At 38.1% G+C, this 13,249-nt stretch overlaps 1 protein-coding gene across 2 annotated transcripts in view; it reads left to right on the top strand.

Annotated features, from left to right (window-relative positions):
• PTPN21 (protein tyrosine phosphatase non-receptor type 21) overlaps nt 1–13,249 on the top strand; it is a 45,828-nt gene that overhangs the window by 23,295 nt on the left and 9,284 nt on the right. Inside the window, exons 9-16 of one of the 2 annotated variants that reach the window (XM_033062748.1) lie at nt 1,041–1,128; nt 1,744–1,823; nt 2,974–3,075; nt 3,617–3,677; nt 4,272–4,356; nt 6,554–8,019; nt 10,270–10,407; nt 12,738–12,959. In XM_033062748.1, the coding sequence (XP_032918639.1) occupies nt 1,041–1,128; nt 1,744–1,823; nt 2,974–3,075; nt 3,617–3,677; nt 4,272–4,356; nt 6,554–8,019; nt 10,270–10,407; nt 12,738–12,959 (2,242 nt within the window). The remainder of the gene's footprint in view (nt 1–1,040; nt 1,129–1,743; nt 1,824–2,973; nt 3,076–3,616; nt 3,678–4,271; nt 4,357–6,553; nt 8,020–10,269; nt 10,408–12,737; nt 12,960–13,249) is intronic. The other variant, XM_033062749.1, reaches the window with a different exon arrangement.

Raw genomic sequence — 13,249 nt, forward strand, 5'->3', positions numbered from 1 at the left:
ATATATGAGACAATAGCTGTGGAAAATGCTAACAGCCACCTCTATGTAATGCAAATGGGAACCATATAAACACCTTTAGACAGAGCCCTATATGCAGGTTATGCTTTTTCCATGTTTGTGTACTGCAGAATATTCTTTTAATAAATCTAGGATACCGGCTTTATTTAAACTAACATAAGACAAGTGATTCAAGTTAAATTTGCATTTAAAAAGAAGATGAATAAATATGTTTTATGCAATCTAAATTTTTTTCATCTGTCAATGTGCAAGAGTTCTAGAAAATGTGCATAATAATGCATTAAAGGCTTTATTTAGTACAGGTTTAATATTTTTTTCCCTGGAATGTATGGTTTGCTTTCAAACAATTGAGACATTATAATTTACTGGTGACTAAATCTGTTGAAATTTTATTTTCTTTTTTAAAGAACACTTGAAAGAATTCCAAAGGGAAGACAAGTAATAATCTTACTGTACATGTACATCTTCACAAAAGTTAGTCACATACATGTTTTCCTTTCAGCAGCTGTTAATGGTATGGAAGTCATTGTCTACAACTTGTTCAGATAGATTAATGAACTTTTTCACAGAATCATAAAATGTTTTTTCATAGAATCATAGACTTACAGCATATACTGTCTTGAGAGGGTCCCATCAGGACCATCAAGTCCAACTCCTGGCCCTGAACAGGGCACCCCAAGAGTCACACCATGTGTCCTAGAGCATTGTCCAAATGCTGCTTGAACTCTGTCAGGCTGGTGCTGTGACCACTTCTCTGGGGAGTCTGTTCCTGTGCCCAACCACCCTCTGGGGTGGTTTTTCATGATATCCAACCTAAACCTCCCCTGACTCAGCTTCAGGCCATTTCCTTGTGTCCTGTTGCTGGTCATGGAATGGAGGAGATCAGTGTCTGTCCCTCCTCTTCCCCTCATGAGGGTATTCTTTACCCACATTCTTGATGGTGGTTCTGCTTTGCAGTTGCATTTTTTGTGGTTTGAAAATCAAGAGCTTGTCCAGTCACATCCTGTCCCTTTTGTCTGCAGGTGGCATGATATTGCCAACATGTCCCACAATAAATCCTTTTTCGCATTAGAATTGGCAAACAAAGAAGAGACAATTCAGTTCCAAACTGTGAGTACATTTTCATTTTTTTCACTAAGTCATCAGTAAATAAAAACAAATTAAAACTGATAATTTAACTCAAAGGTTAAGACCTACTATCTATATATTTTGCAGCTTTGAACTCTGTGAGTGTGTCAAATGTAATAACGCTGTCTTTGGCCAGCTTTCTATGGGAAGGCATTAAAATTGGACCTTTTATGTTGGGTACATTGAAGTGTTTGGTTATGTGGCCATAAACATTTTCATCCATTCCAGTAAAATTTCTAGCATGTTTTTTTCACTTGAATCAGTGGCAATTGAAGATGAATATAGCCTTAGAGCTTTGCTGGAATAGGACATGGCATTCCTTGTAGAATTAATTTTATTTATTACAGCTCATAAATGTCTTGAGCAAAAGGCTTCTACTTTCAAATTTCGTAAGTCTAAGAAAATTATTAGGCTAGAGTGTATATTTGGGTCTGCAAAGTAGAATTTTAGGGAGAACCTGGTAACATTCATGAAGTTACATTAAAATTAAATTGTCAGTGATCATTTAATCTTAAAAATTTCAGTGGCTTGTCTGAAAGCAAGTGAAGGGTATAAATGTTTGACTTAATGCAAATGCTGGGTTTTGTTTTTTGGCAGGAAGATATGGAAACAGCAAAATATGTGTGGAGGATGTGTGTGGCTAGACACAAATTTTACAGACTAAATAAATGCAGCCTGTAAGTAGAATATATTAGCAGAACTCTTCGTGCCCTTGCAGCTTCCATTGGGAAGTGAAATCTCCCTCTTCCTCTCTTAAGCCTTTACTGTCCTTTTTAGATGGTAGTAATTAATGACTTGGGTTCATTTTCTTAATCTTTTTTGAGAAAACACCACCAGTTTTTGAAATATATCCTGCTTTATAACAGAGGACAGTATTCAGTGCTGAAATCTTACCATAAGTAATAATGTTTTGCCTTCGCTTCTGGATCAAGTGCTGTGAGAGACTTGAGTTGCTTTGGAGTCTAATATTTCTAGTGCTTGTGAGCTACTGGAACCAGCTGGGGTTTGGCCTGTGTTTGGGTGAGCTGCTCTGAAAGGACACTAGAGGCTTTAAAAGGGCGGGCAGTGTATGTGAAGCACTCCTGAAATGTGCTGGATTGACAGCTAAGAGGTATGTGGTTCTTTAAGTATCCATGGAATCTGTATAGCTCAAGTAGCACCAGTGCAAAGTAAATTTAATACAATTCATCAAATTAAATTTAAATGGGCTGGTCTCCAGCTTGTAAATCAATGGCTGGAATTTGAGATATTTACTGGAATAGTTTTCCTTCAGCTAAGTTTGTTCAAAGAATGAAGAATCAGACACAGTGAATAGTCTTATCATTGGAAAGGCATGGTTCCCATGTTTCACTCCTCTTTGTACATGGGAAGATAGATGTTTGATATCTGCTGAGGTCAGTGCAAAGATAATCAATTATTTTGTGCCACAGGTGACTCATCAGTGTGTTTAATGCTAATTTATTTGAGAAGTAAGATAAATTTGAAATAGAGTAAACCTCATACCTCAAAGCTTATAAACTTCTGTCTTTTGAGAGTGATAAGAAGCATTGGTAGAAGTGCTGCATTTGTGGGACTTGTGCATTTCTGTCTAAATAATGTCAGAGCTGTTGTTCTATATTAAGTGTCCGTCTCTAGGATTACGTATTGTAATTGTTTCACCACAATGTGGTTTTACATGAGGTTAAGTCCTCAAAAAACTTTGCTGATAATCTCTACTCCTAAGATTTCTTGTCATCTGGTCCTGCAGCTGAAAACTCTTATGCATGCCTGTATCAACTTCAGGGGTTTTTTTTTTGTTTTCTAAATCTGCACATACCTTGTCTTTAGAGACTCCTTGGACTCTCCACCTGAGGAGGGCTCTCAGAAATCTTCCCTCATTCTTTCCCTTCCACGCTTTCCAATCCTTTCTCGTCCTTCACTTCCCAAAGGGTGAGCTTAAAAACATCTTTCTCACTAAAAAATAGCTGTTCCTGCATTTGTATCATGCTGTGTTTTGACCTGTGTTGCTATGAGATGCAGAGCACAGGTGCAGTGTAGGGTGAGGGGGAAAAGGAGCTTAAGACTTCTGAACTTTGTCCTGGAGCCAGTCCAACAAATTATGAAAATTCATTCCCATTAGCATCAATGTTAGAACATACAAATGCTAATGCAGTATAGTAATGCTTTCCAATTCCAGTAACAACTGTAACATTACAGTCTTCATACAGTTTTATGTCTGACTTGTAGCACAGGCAACTTGTAGAACAGGAGATTAACTGAGGTGTTTTGATCTTGGACTTTTGATTTTTCCTTTGTGATGGTGGCTGATGCACAGAGCTCTTTCCTTTTGAGACTTGTGGAAGACTAACACAGGCCTTTGTCCTGGAAATGTAGAGTGATTTGTAATTGAACTTGGGAGCACTTTCTGATGTTTGAAATGGGTCTTGCTAATTGTTAAGAATAATTTCTTACCATTAAATTTCTTCTGTAGACAAACTCAGCCTGTTACAGTGAATCCTGTTAGAAGACGATCTTCATCCAGAATGTCCATGGTAAGGAAAGCTTTATGTTTGCATTTTTATGGATTTCAATTGACTTTGAATCAAATATTAGTTCCCTTCAGTTAAATTAAATGAGCAGTGAAAAAGATGAGTCTAGTATGTGAGGAACTGTTTCTGACTTGTAGGAAGAGCTGCTATGCAGTATCTAAATAGTGGAATTAAAGCAATTGCAATGAAAAATATTTTAAACACTTCTGTTTTCAGTTTGAACCCTCTTTCTAGGAGACTCTCCTAGAGTCAGATGGCAAGATACAGTCTTGGGTTAGTGGAGTGTGATTTCAAGTTTTTTTTTCCTGTTTTTTAAATTATTTTTTTTATGACCTCAAAGGTGAAACTTACATTGCGGATTTAGAGAAATGGTTTAAGACTAAGGCTTTGTATGTGTTTATTTGTAATATTATATGCACTTATAATATAATATATAATGCTTATTATCACTATGAGTATAGTATTATATATAATATGCATAATATTATATGCACACACACATATATATGGTATCCGTTATGTATTTAAAAACTCCAATAATTATTTTTAAAATGAATAATCAGTTTTTAAGTAACCGTAAGATGTTTGCTTTCTTAGCCCAAGCCTCAGCCTTTTATGATGCCTCCACCACCTCAGCTGCATTACAATGGTCATTATAGTGAACCATATGCATCTTCCCAAGGTAAGTTCATTAAATCCATGGCCACACTACACAGTTTTAGAAGGTAAAAACTATAATTTATATTTGTAACTACTTTAGCTATAGCTGAATAAATTAATAGGTGAATATGTGGTAGGTTTGTACTAGAACAGTCATTGAAGTGCTTGCTACTATTCTAGATACATAGGCTGATGTGAAATAGAGTCATGGAATCACAGAATTGTTTATGTTGAAAAGACCTTTAGGATCATCAAGTCCAGCCATCAACACAGCACTGTCAAATCCATCACTAAATCAGGTCCCCAGGTGCCACATCTACATGTCTGTTAAATGCCTCCAGGGACAGTGACTCCACCACTTCCCTGGACAAGTCTGTTCCAATGCTTCACCACCCTTATCAAGGAGAAATTTCCTGATATCCAGTCTAAACCTCTCCTGGTGCAACTTGAGGCCATTCTCTCTTGTCCTGCCACTTGTTACCTGGGAGGACACAAACACACCTCACTGCAACCTTTCAGATACTTGCAGACAGCAGTAAGGTTCTCCCTGGGCCTCTTTTGCTCCAGGCTAAACAACTCCAGTTTCCTCCACTGTTCCTCCCCCATATCCTCTCCTATGGGAGATGAGCAATTCTAATTAGGATAGCATGTGCAGTAATTGTAGGCTGAGGTGTCTTGTGTGAGTTTAATCTGACTATTGCTTTTTTTTGGCTTTTGTAGCAAACTGGTATGTTATGGCACTGTGAGATCCATGTCAATATTGGTCTTAGTAGCTGCAAAGAGACTGCCCAAAGATAATTTACACAACTAAAAAATCAAACAAAAAATTGGAACCTAGAATGCAGGAAGAGAGACGTTTGTCTTAGTTTGCTAGACTACAAGGTGTTGAGGAATTCAAAGGCTAAAATGTTTGCAGGTTATGGACTTTGTATATATTTGATTGAAACAAAGAAAGAGAAAAACCCAATCAAACCCTGACTAATATTCTCAAGCAATGTAGGCTCCTTATCGTGGCAGTTTACAGCAGAGTCATGGCTGCTTACTCTCATTATTTTGATTGTTACACATTGTGTCTTTAATTAACAAAGTTGCTGCCCTGAGGGGCTGAATCTAATTTTTTGCAAAGTCTCCTCAAGTTTGATAGGAACTTTCCTATCAGATCTTCTGGATGAATAGTACTCTAAAGAACCAGCTCACTGGGAAGGGAATAGGCACATTTTCTGTCAAAACAGCATTACACAGTTCTGAATTAAATACATTCAGAATGTAACTGAATTCTTTGCAGTTTAGTGTTGGAAGTATTGATGGGTACTTGGTACTACAACTGTCCTATTTTTGAACATTCTTTTCATAAAACAATTTTTGATTGTCAGTAAATTCATTAACATAAGTGTGGCAATTATTTTGGTGAACCCAAACGGTTAAATCATGAAGGCAACTAGAGCAATGACTGAATGGGTCTCCTCTGGAGACTGGCAAATTGCACACCCAATGAAGTAATAACTAAAATGACTAAATATGCCTTGGATGTATAAGCTGTTAGACCATTTTCTTTATAGTGTAGGTATATATAATATGTGTGAACAAGACATGGTGGTAGTTTAAACTGCCTCCAAAATTTCTGGAGTAAAGTTAATTTGATTTTTTTTTTTAAGTCTTGCAGTGCTGTATCTACATACATCTTAAGGGAGTAGTAGAGAGAAGAGCAGGGGTTTTTGTTTGCTTGTTATGGGGCTGTTTTTAGGTTTTTGATGGCTTTTTTTTTGGTTTTTTTGGTTGCTGTTTTTGTTGTTTGGTTTTTCCTTTCTTTCTTTGCTGTTCAAACTGATTACATTGGTGCAAATCCTAGTGTATTCATTTTTTCAGTGGTGTGGTTTAAGGTTGGTATGGACTTTGTTTATCTTGGACTGAAACTTAGGAAACCTATCCTAAACAGAAGAAAATAATTAGTGAAGAGACAGTGTTTTCCCATAGAAATTTGCATGGTTGAAATAAATATAATACGTTATTCTGGTGTATATACCTTGAGTATCAACAGCAACAGAAAAGCTGGGATTTTGGTTTGGGTTTTTTTCCTTCTCATTTCAATACCTAGCTAAGAATAACTGAGGTTTGAAAAATCTCTGACATTGCCTTAGCTACATCTTAATAGAGGGTAAGGATTTGAGGATTTGTTTGATGTCCTGGACATAAAGATTGTTCTTAAACTTTACTTTCAGATAACCTCTTTGTGAGCAATCAGAATGGATACTACTGTCACTCCCAGACTAGCTTGGATAGAACCCCTCATGACTACAGTGGTCGGATCCGCAATGGGAGTGTGTATAGTGCACACAGCACAAACTCCTTGAACAATCCACAGCATTACTTGCAGCCATCCCCCATGTCCTCTAACCCAAGCATTACTGGAAGTGATGTCCTCAGAACTGATTATGTCCCATCACACAGACACAGTGCACTAATACCACCTTCTTATCGTCCCACACCAGACTATGAGACTGTGATGAGGCAGCTCAACAGGGGGATGGTGCACACAGATAGGCAGAGTCATTCAATGAGAAATCTTAACATCAGCAACTCGTATGCTTACAGCAGGCCTGATGCCTTAGTGTACAGCCAGCCTGAAATTCGAGAGCATGCCCACTTTGCTGCCCCACAGTCTAACCATTATCCATTTAACCTGAACTACAGCTTCCATAGCCAATCCCCCTATCCCTATCCTGCTGAAAAGCGCCCAGTTGTTGGGGCAGTCAGTGTGCCTGAGCTGACAAACGTGCAGCTCCAGTCTCAGGATTACCCAGCCCCAAATATAATGAAGACTCAAGTCTATCGACCACCTCCCCCATACCCGTACCCAAGACCTGCAAATAGTACTCCAGACCTTTCTCGACACATCTACATCAGCAGCAGCAATCCAGATCTTATCACAAGGCGAGTGCACCATTCTGTCCAGACATTTCAGGAAGACAGCCTGCCTGTGGCACATTCTCTTCAGGAGGTCAGCGAACCTCTAACATCAGCACGCCATGCTCAGCTGCAGAAAAGGAACAGTATTGAAATAGCAGGCTTGACTCCCAGCTTTGAAGGAATAAGAATTAAAGAGAGGACCATGTCAGCTTCTGCAGCAGATGTGGCTCTTCCAAGAGTTATCTCAGAAGGGTCACAGCCCAACATTCTCATGGAGAGAACGAAGCAAAAAGAAGGTGAGCAAGAAGAATGCGTGAACTGTGATCACAAAAAAACCCTTTCAGATGCCACTATGCTGATCCACAGTAGTGAGGAAGAAGAAGAATTTGAAGAAGAGAATAAGGCCAGTACAAGTCTTTCTCCTCTCCCTGAAGATCAAACCCAACTTTCGTCTGTTATGGGAGGTTATTCTCATGATTCAGTACTAAACTACCCTTACAGCTCTGTTGCTTCATCTGCTGGCGCTTTGCATATTCTTGAGCCTAAATTACATATCACAGAGGCAGAAAAAAGAATGAAAGATATGAGCCCTGTTCATGTACTAGTAGAAAGCCAGGTACAAAGAAGAGGGGAAGGACTGCTTACTCCATCTATGTCAGAATCTGATCTTACAACATCAGGGAGATACAGAGTAAGGAAAGATTCAGTAAAGAAGAGACCTGTGTCCGATCTTTTGTCTGGGAAGAAGAATATTGTGGAAGGCCTTCCCCCTCTAGGTGTAAGTGGATGCTATTTGTCTTGTTTTGGGTTGTCTGTAGGTGTTGATTGTTGTATTTGTTTGAGGTTTGGGGCTCTTTTAATCAGTTGAGATGCATTTAAAACATACAAATTAAAAGCTACCTAAAGCTTGACTTTTACAGTTCTGTGTTTCCCTGGTTAACTTTGCTTAGCTATCTTTTATCCCCTTTTCTGCCATGTCTGAGTTCTGTTCGTTTAGTTCACCCACACAAATCCAGCTGTGCAGTCTCCATCCATCTGAAAACCTAACCTGGCCAGGAACTTTAGAAGGAGCTAATTTAAAATCAGTTTGAGATCCCTGTTCTGCCCTACTTCTTATCTGGAGCAGAAGCAACTCTTTCCATTCAACTTGCTCATCTTCCTCTCGCTGAAAAGTGATGTGTAGCCGAAAAGTTTACTTTTTAAAAAATTTGTTTGCCTGATTCTTCTGACCTAAGAGGGAACCTGCCACCTTAAGGAATAAATTCTTTCCTTGCATTCTCTTCTTTACTTCATGCCTTCCCTTTTTCATATCCTTTTCCTTTTGCCTTCTCTTCAAGCTGTTTTTATCCCACTGAAGGTATTTCTTGCTTGCACTATCTCTTTATCCTACTCCATTCCTAGGACACTGTAAACAGTGAAAACCTGCAACTTTCACCTTTCCCGTAATTCCCACCTCACAGAAACACCAAGGTCTGTGTGGACTGCACAATTTCACTGACACTCCTTAGCACCCACTTTGCTTTAAACTTTTATGTAGTTTGTGGCAGATTTCAGGCGGTAATAGAGGAAGACCATTTATTATTATTATTATTATTTTACCTTTTTAAATCGATTGATACCTGAGTTAGTGTCAAATAGTTTTCTGCACAAATTGGACTGCAGGGGAACTGCTATATAACTTGTACTGCTGTGGTAACAGCAGATACTGCGAAAAATAACCTATGAAAAAGCTATGTATTGAAATAGAAACTGCTCTCACAAATTTTTGTCTGTCACATGCTATACATGGAGCTGAACACAATGAAATGAACCTCCATCAGCTTAATTCATTTTATAATTAAGTATGTTTTTCTACATCTTCTTTCTCCTTTTTTTGATGTGGATATAGGGGAAAAAAAGAGCTACCTTCCTCCTCATGTTCACATGTTCTCCAAAAGATACATTTCCAAACAGTAATGTGTTTATCCTCATGATACACTACCTTTCCTTTTGACAGCTATGCAGTTATGACATATTCCTGTCAACCTTTAAATTAAATTCATATTAGAACTTCTTCATTAAAAGTGTTTAACATAGTTTCTAGTTCAGAAACGTTTAAGAATGTTGTTCCATAATACAGAACATTTCCTGAGGTGAGGTGAATATCCTAGTTAAAAAGCTGACCCCTACCAATGCTTGCATATTTTTGGTTTTCAGTGAACTTTCTATTGTTGTGTTTGTGTTCACTTTTAAATGAAGTCTCATCCTCTTAGCTTTGTCTTCCTGTTTCTTATCACCATTTAACTTTTGAAAGCATTTCTTATTATTCAAGCAGCATATGTGCTCATATTTTCAGTGTATTTTTGTTAACAATTAAACTTTGCAACAGCGGGAATGATGAAGTTTCCTCTTGCCCTTTTTACCCTTTTTAAAAGAATAATTTGAATTGATCCTTTCATAGAAATCCCCCTTTGATATTTTTCATCAAATAATAGATGGTAATTCCATAATTTAGATTCATGACCTGGTCTAGGACTCAAATCTGTCTGCAGTTCTGTGTTCATGTTTTGTATGCCAAGTTTGTTGCAAACTTAGTAAAATACGTAACTGTCTCCAAATATCTTAAAGTTGTATGGTCATTGCCTGATTGTAGGGAGGAAAAGTGCCTGCAAACTGAATAGGAATTAAGGAATCATTTTAATATATTTTTGGGTTTGGGAAGTGATCCCAGGTCTGTTCAAGAATGTCAGTTATTCAAAGTTGCCACCTCACACCCTCAGTCATGAGCTTTGTAGAGAACAATATTTGTCATTCTCATGCAGTTTCATTAACCTGTCTGGAATGAAGACAGACTTGTGTTGTGTCCTTGGAGGAATGTAGTCCCACCACCCTAATCTCTCACTTCAGTGCTTATCAAAGAAAAAGGTCAGAGCTGTTCACAGGAGGGGCCAGAGAAGTATCTTTTGCTTAGTTGAATTCATCTGGTTTCTGATTTATAACTGCATAAGATATTTAAGAATATTTACAAGTTTTAGCTTTTCTTTTGCAGGGTATGAAGAAGAATAAAAATGATGCAAAAAAAATGGGGCCTCTGAAGCTAGCTGCCCTAAATGGACTGGCATTGACTAGAATGCCTCTGCCAGATGAGGGGAAGGAAGAATCAACAAGAGCAACAAATGATGAACGAGTACGTTGAAGTCTTTTAATGCTCGATTTACACTGGCAATTTTTCAAAATTACATGATTATGAATGGTATATTTTATTGACTGTAAAATGCTTCATGTTAAGGAACTCAAATGCTGAGAATAGAAGCAAAATAAAGATTCCTGATTGACAAGTCATTGCTAGAAGTATTGAATGTAACTCAGATTTTTCTTTAAGATGGCAGTGATTCCACTATAGTTTACCCTCTGAACATACAGGAAGTGAATTAACTAGTACCTACTGATATGTTTTGTGCAATTGATCCTGTTTTCTTTCTTAATTTTTAGTTTTCCAGAGTGAAAAATTGTGAAACTTAAAATTCTGAGTGTGAGATTGATTTTATTTGCAATTATTAAAAACTTGTGTTTCGAGTAAGTTTTGCAGTTAAATTGCATCCCCAGAATACAACTTGTGCAGATTGTATTTATCTGTTTTCTTCAGGTAGAGCCCATAAAATATGGACTGAACTTGTTTGATCTGCTGAAATTTTAAACTCAGTAAAAGATGTCAGATCAATGAGAGGATGGCAGGTTCTAGAATTTGAGGATCATTCTTTGAGAAATATAAGACTCCATCAGCTTGTGTCAGGATAAAAAACCATCAGTAAATCTGCTTCAGCCTGTCTCATATATCATCAAAGAAGTGCAGGAAAGTGAAATACAGTCAATATTCAGGCTGTGATGGACTATGAAGAGCAGTGCCACCACACATCTGACCAGGGAGCAGCTAGGAACACCAAATTCTGTGGTGATTATTGCCCATTCTGCCACCAGTGGTATCTGTAGTCATTCTGAGCAAGGTTGGGCATCCTCAGCTGCAGGTCCCCTCTAGCTCAATTTTGTTTCTAGTCACTAGGGATCTAATCTAGGGAATAGAACCTGAAGGAACAGTCCTGCTCTCACCAGCTGCAGTTTAAATGAGCAGACCAAGAAAGTTAATTGCAAATCACTCAGTAAAAACTCTGTTGAACTACATATACATGGCTTCAGATGCTAAGGGATAAAAATTAACATTGTGTTACTGACATACAGGTTTAGTATCTGTGCTGATTATTTCCTCTTAGCTAGAGCCATCATCTCTTTCTGGGTTGACCTTTACTGGATTCAGCTCTGTTTGTATTCAGCTAGCTCTGCCCAAAGCATTGTGGCAAAGAAGAAACCACAAAGTCAAGTTATGACAAAGTCATGTCACTACACTTTCTCTTCAGGCAGTCATGTAGAGGTAGACTAAATTCCATGAAATGGGAGTAGTTCATAAAACAGTTGAGAAGAGGCAGTACAAAGTAGACATGTGACATAAAAGGAAGTCTAGAGTGCAGGTATTTTAGAAGATAAGCTTAGTGTTGATTCAGTGTCTGTTTTATTGCTCAGCTTCATGTTATTATCACTTTAAGTATGTGAATTTTAGCCTAAAGATAATAAAGGAGTTTGTGCAGTTGATGTATTGATGTGCAAATTGCATATGATGGAAGTTTACACCTTCCTCTGCAACATTTGGCGTACTTACTTGATATGAGATACTTCTATGACCTGATACCACAGAGCAGTTGCTGTAAGAATCTGGGGACATGTGACATAGATGAAATTTTCTGGCTGAAATCTTACATATTATTCCTCTAATTATTGTTGGCAAAGAGATGCAGAAATTCCAGAAGTGTCTTATGATTTTGAAACAACTTGGTTTCAAGAGAATAAAGGGGAGGAGGGAGCAGTTTATTAAATAAAAAATGATTGAATTATGCTATTAGAAAAAATTCTAGGTTTATACTTTAACTGCAGCAAGTTTCTAAGGCAGTTTTCCTACTGTAAACAAAATTTAGTTTTTCTCCATCCAAACAACTGAGTTTGTGTAGTTTTTTATTATTATTTTTGGGTTTTTTTATTATTATATGGTTAAAGGGGACGTTTCAAATTATGTCATCTAGCTGCTATATTGAGTAGGTGGATCAAAGGTATTTGAAGCAGTATGCAGTATGGCATAGCTGTCTGGTTGGCCAGTATTTTTCTCCCCAGCCAAGCTGTCTTTACAGAAACTATGAAGTAATTTTTCCTTTACCAGCAGTATCCACATAAATCTTTGTGACCTAGTGAAGTACAACAGGCTGCTTAGTTTGCACTTGAACAAAATTCCTGCTGGTTAGGGTTGCCTCTAATTTATTCTGGTATGTTTGTGGAGGCATTAATAGCTGGGAAAGCATTGAAGAACTACGTAGGAGAAGAAAGTACATACATTTTATCCTTCACGAATTCTCTGTTAAAACAGACTCAGCTCAGAATGTGCCTTTGTGTGGTTCCGTGTGTTGTGCCTTGCAGTGTAAAATGCTGGAGCAGCGGTTGGAGCAGGGGATGGTGTTCACGGAATACGAGCGCATCCAGAAGAAAAGGCTGATGGACGGCGAGTGCTCAATAGCTCGGCTGCCTGAAAATGCTGAGAGGAACCGCTTCCAGGACGTCCTTCCTTATGATGATACCAGAGTAGAGCTGGTCCCAACCAAAGAAAATAACACGGGGTACATCAATGCATCTCATATCAAGGTGAGAGAAACACTCTGGGAGAAAAATGTCCCAGTTCATGTGGTAACTAAAAATGCATTTGGCTATCAATTTTGGTTTGGTAAGATGAGTGACAATCCCTGCATCTCTCTCTCTCTCTCTTTCCTCTCCAGAGGTTTCTTTGGGGAAAGCAGGAACCTGCTTTCCTAATCACCTATAATGAAGGGTTAATTATTGGAGGGATCTTCTACATTTTTCTTCAGTGTTGATCTACTGTCTCCTTTCTGTGTTCCCTCTCTGGGGATTGCTGCTAACAAAAGGCGTGTCCATTC

Source organism: Catharus ustulatus, chromosome 6 (genome assembly GCF_009819885.2).
Source record: "Catharus ustulatus isolate bCatUst1 chromosome 6, bCatUst1.pri.v2, whole genome shotgun sequence".
NCBI lineage: Eukaryota > Metazoa > Chordata > Aves > Passeriformes > Turdidae > Catharus > Catharus ustulatus.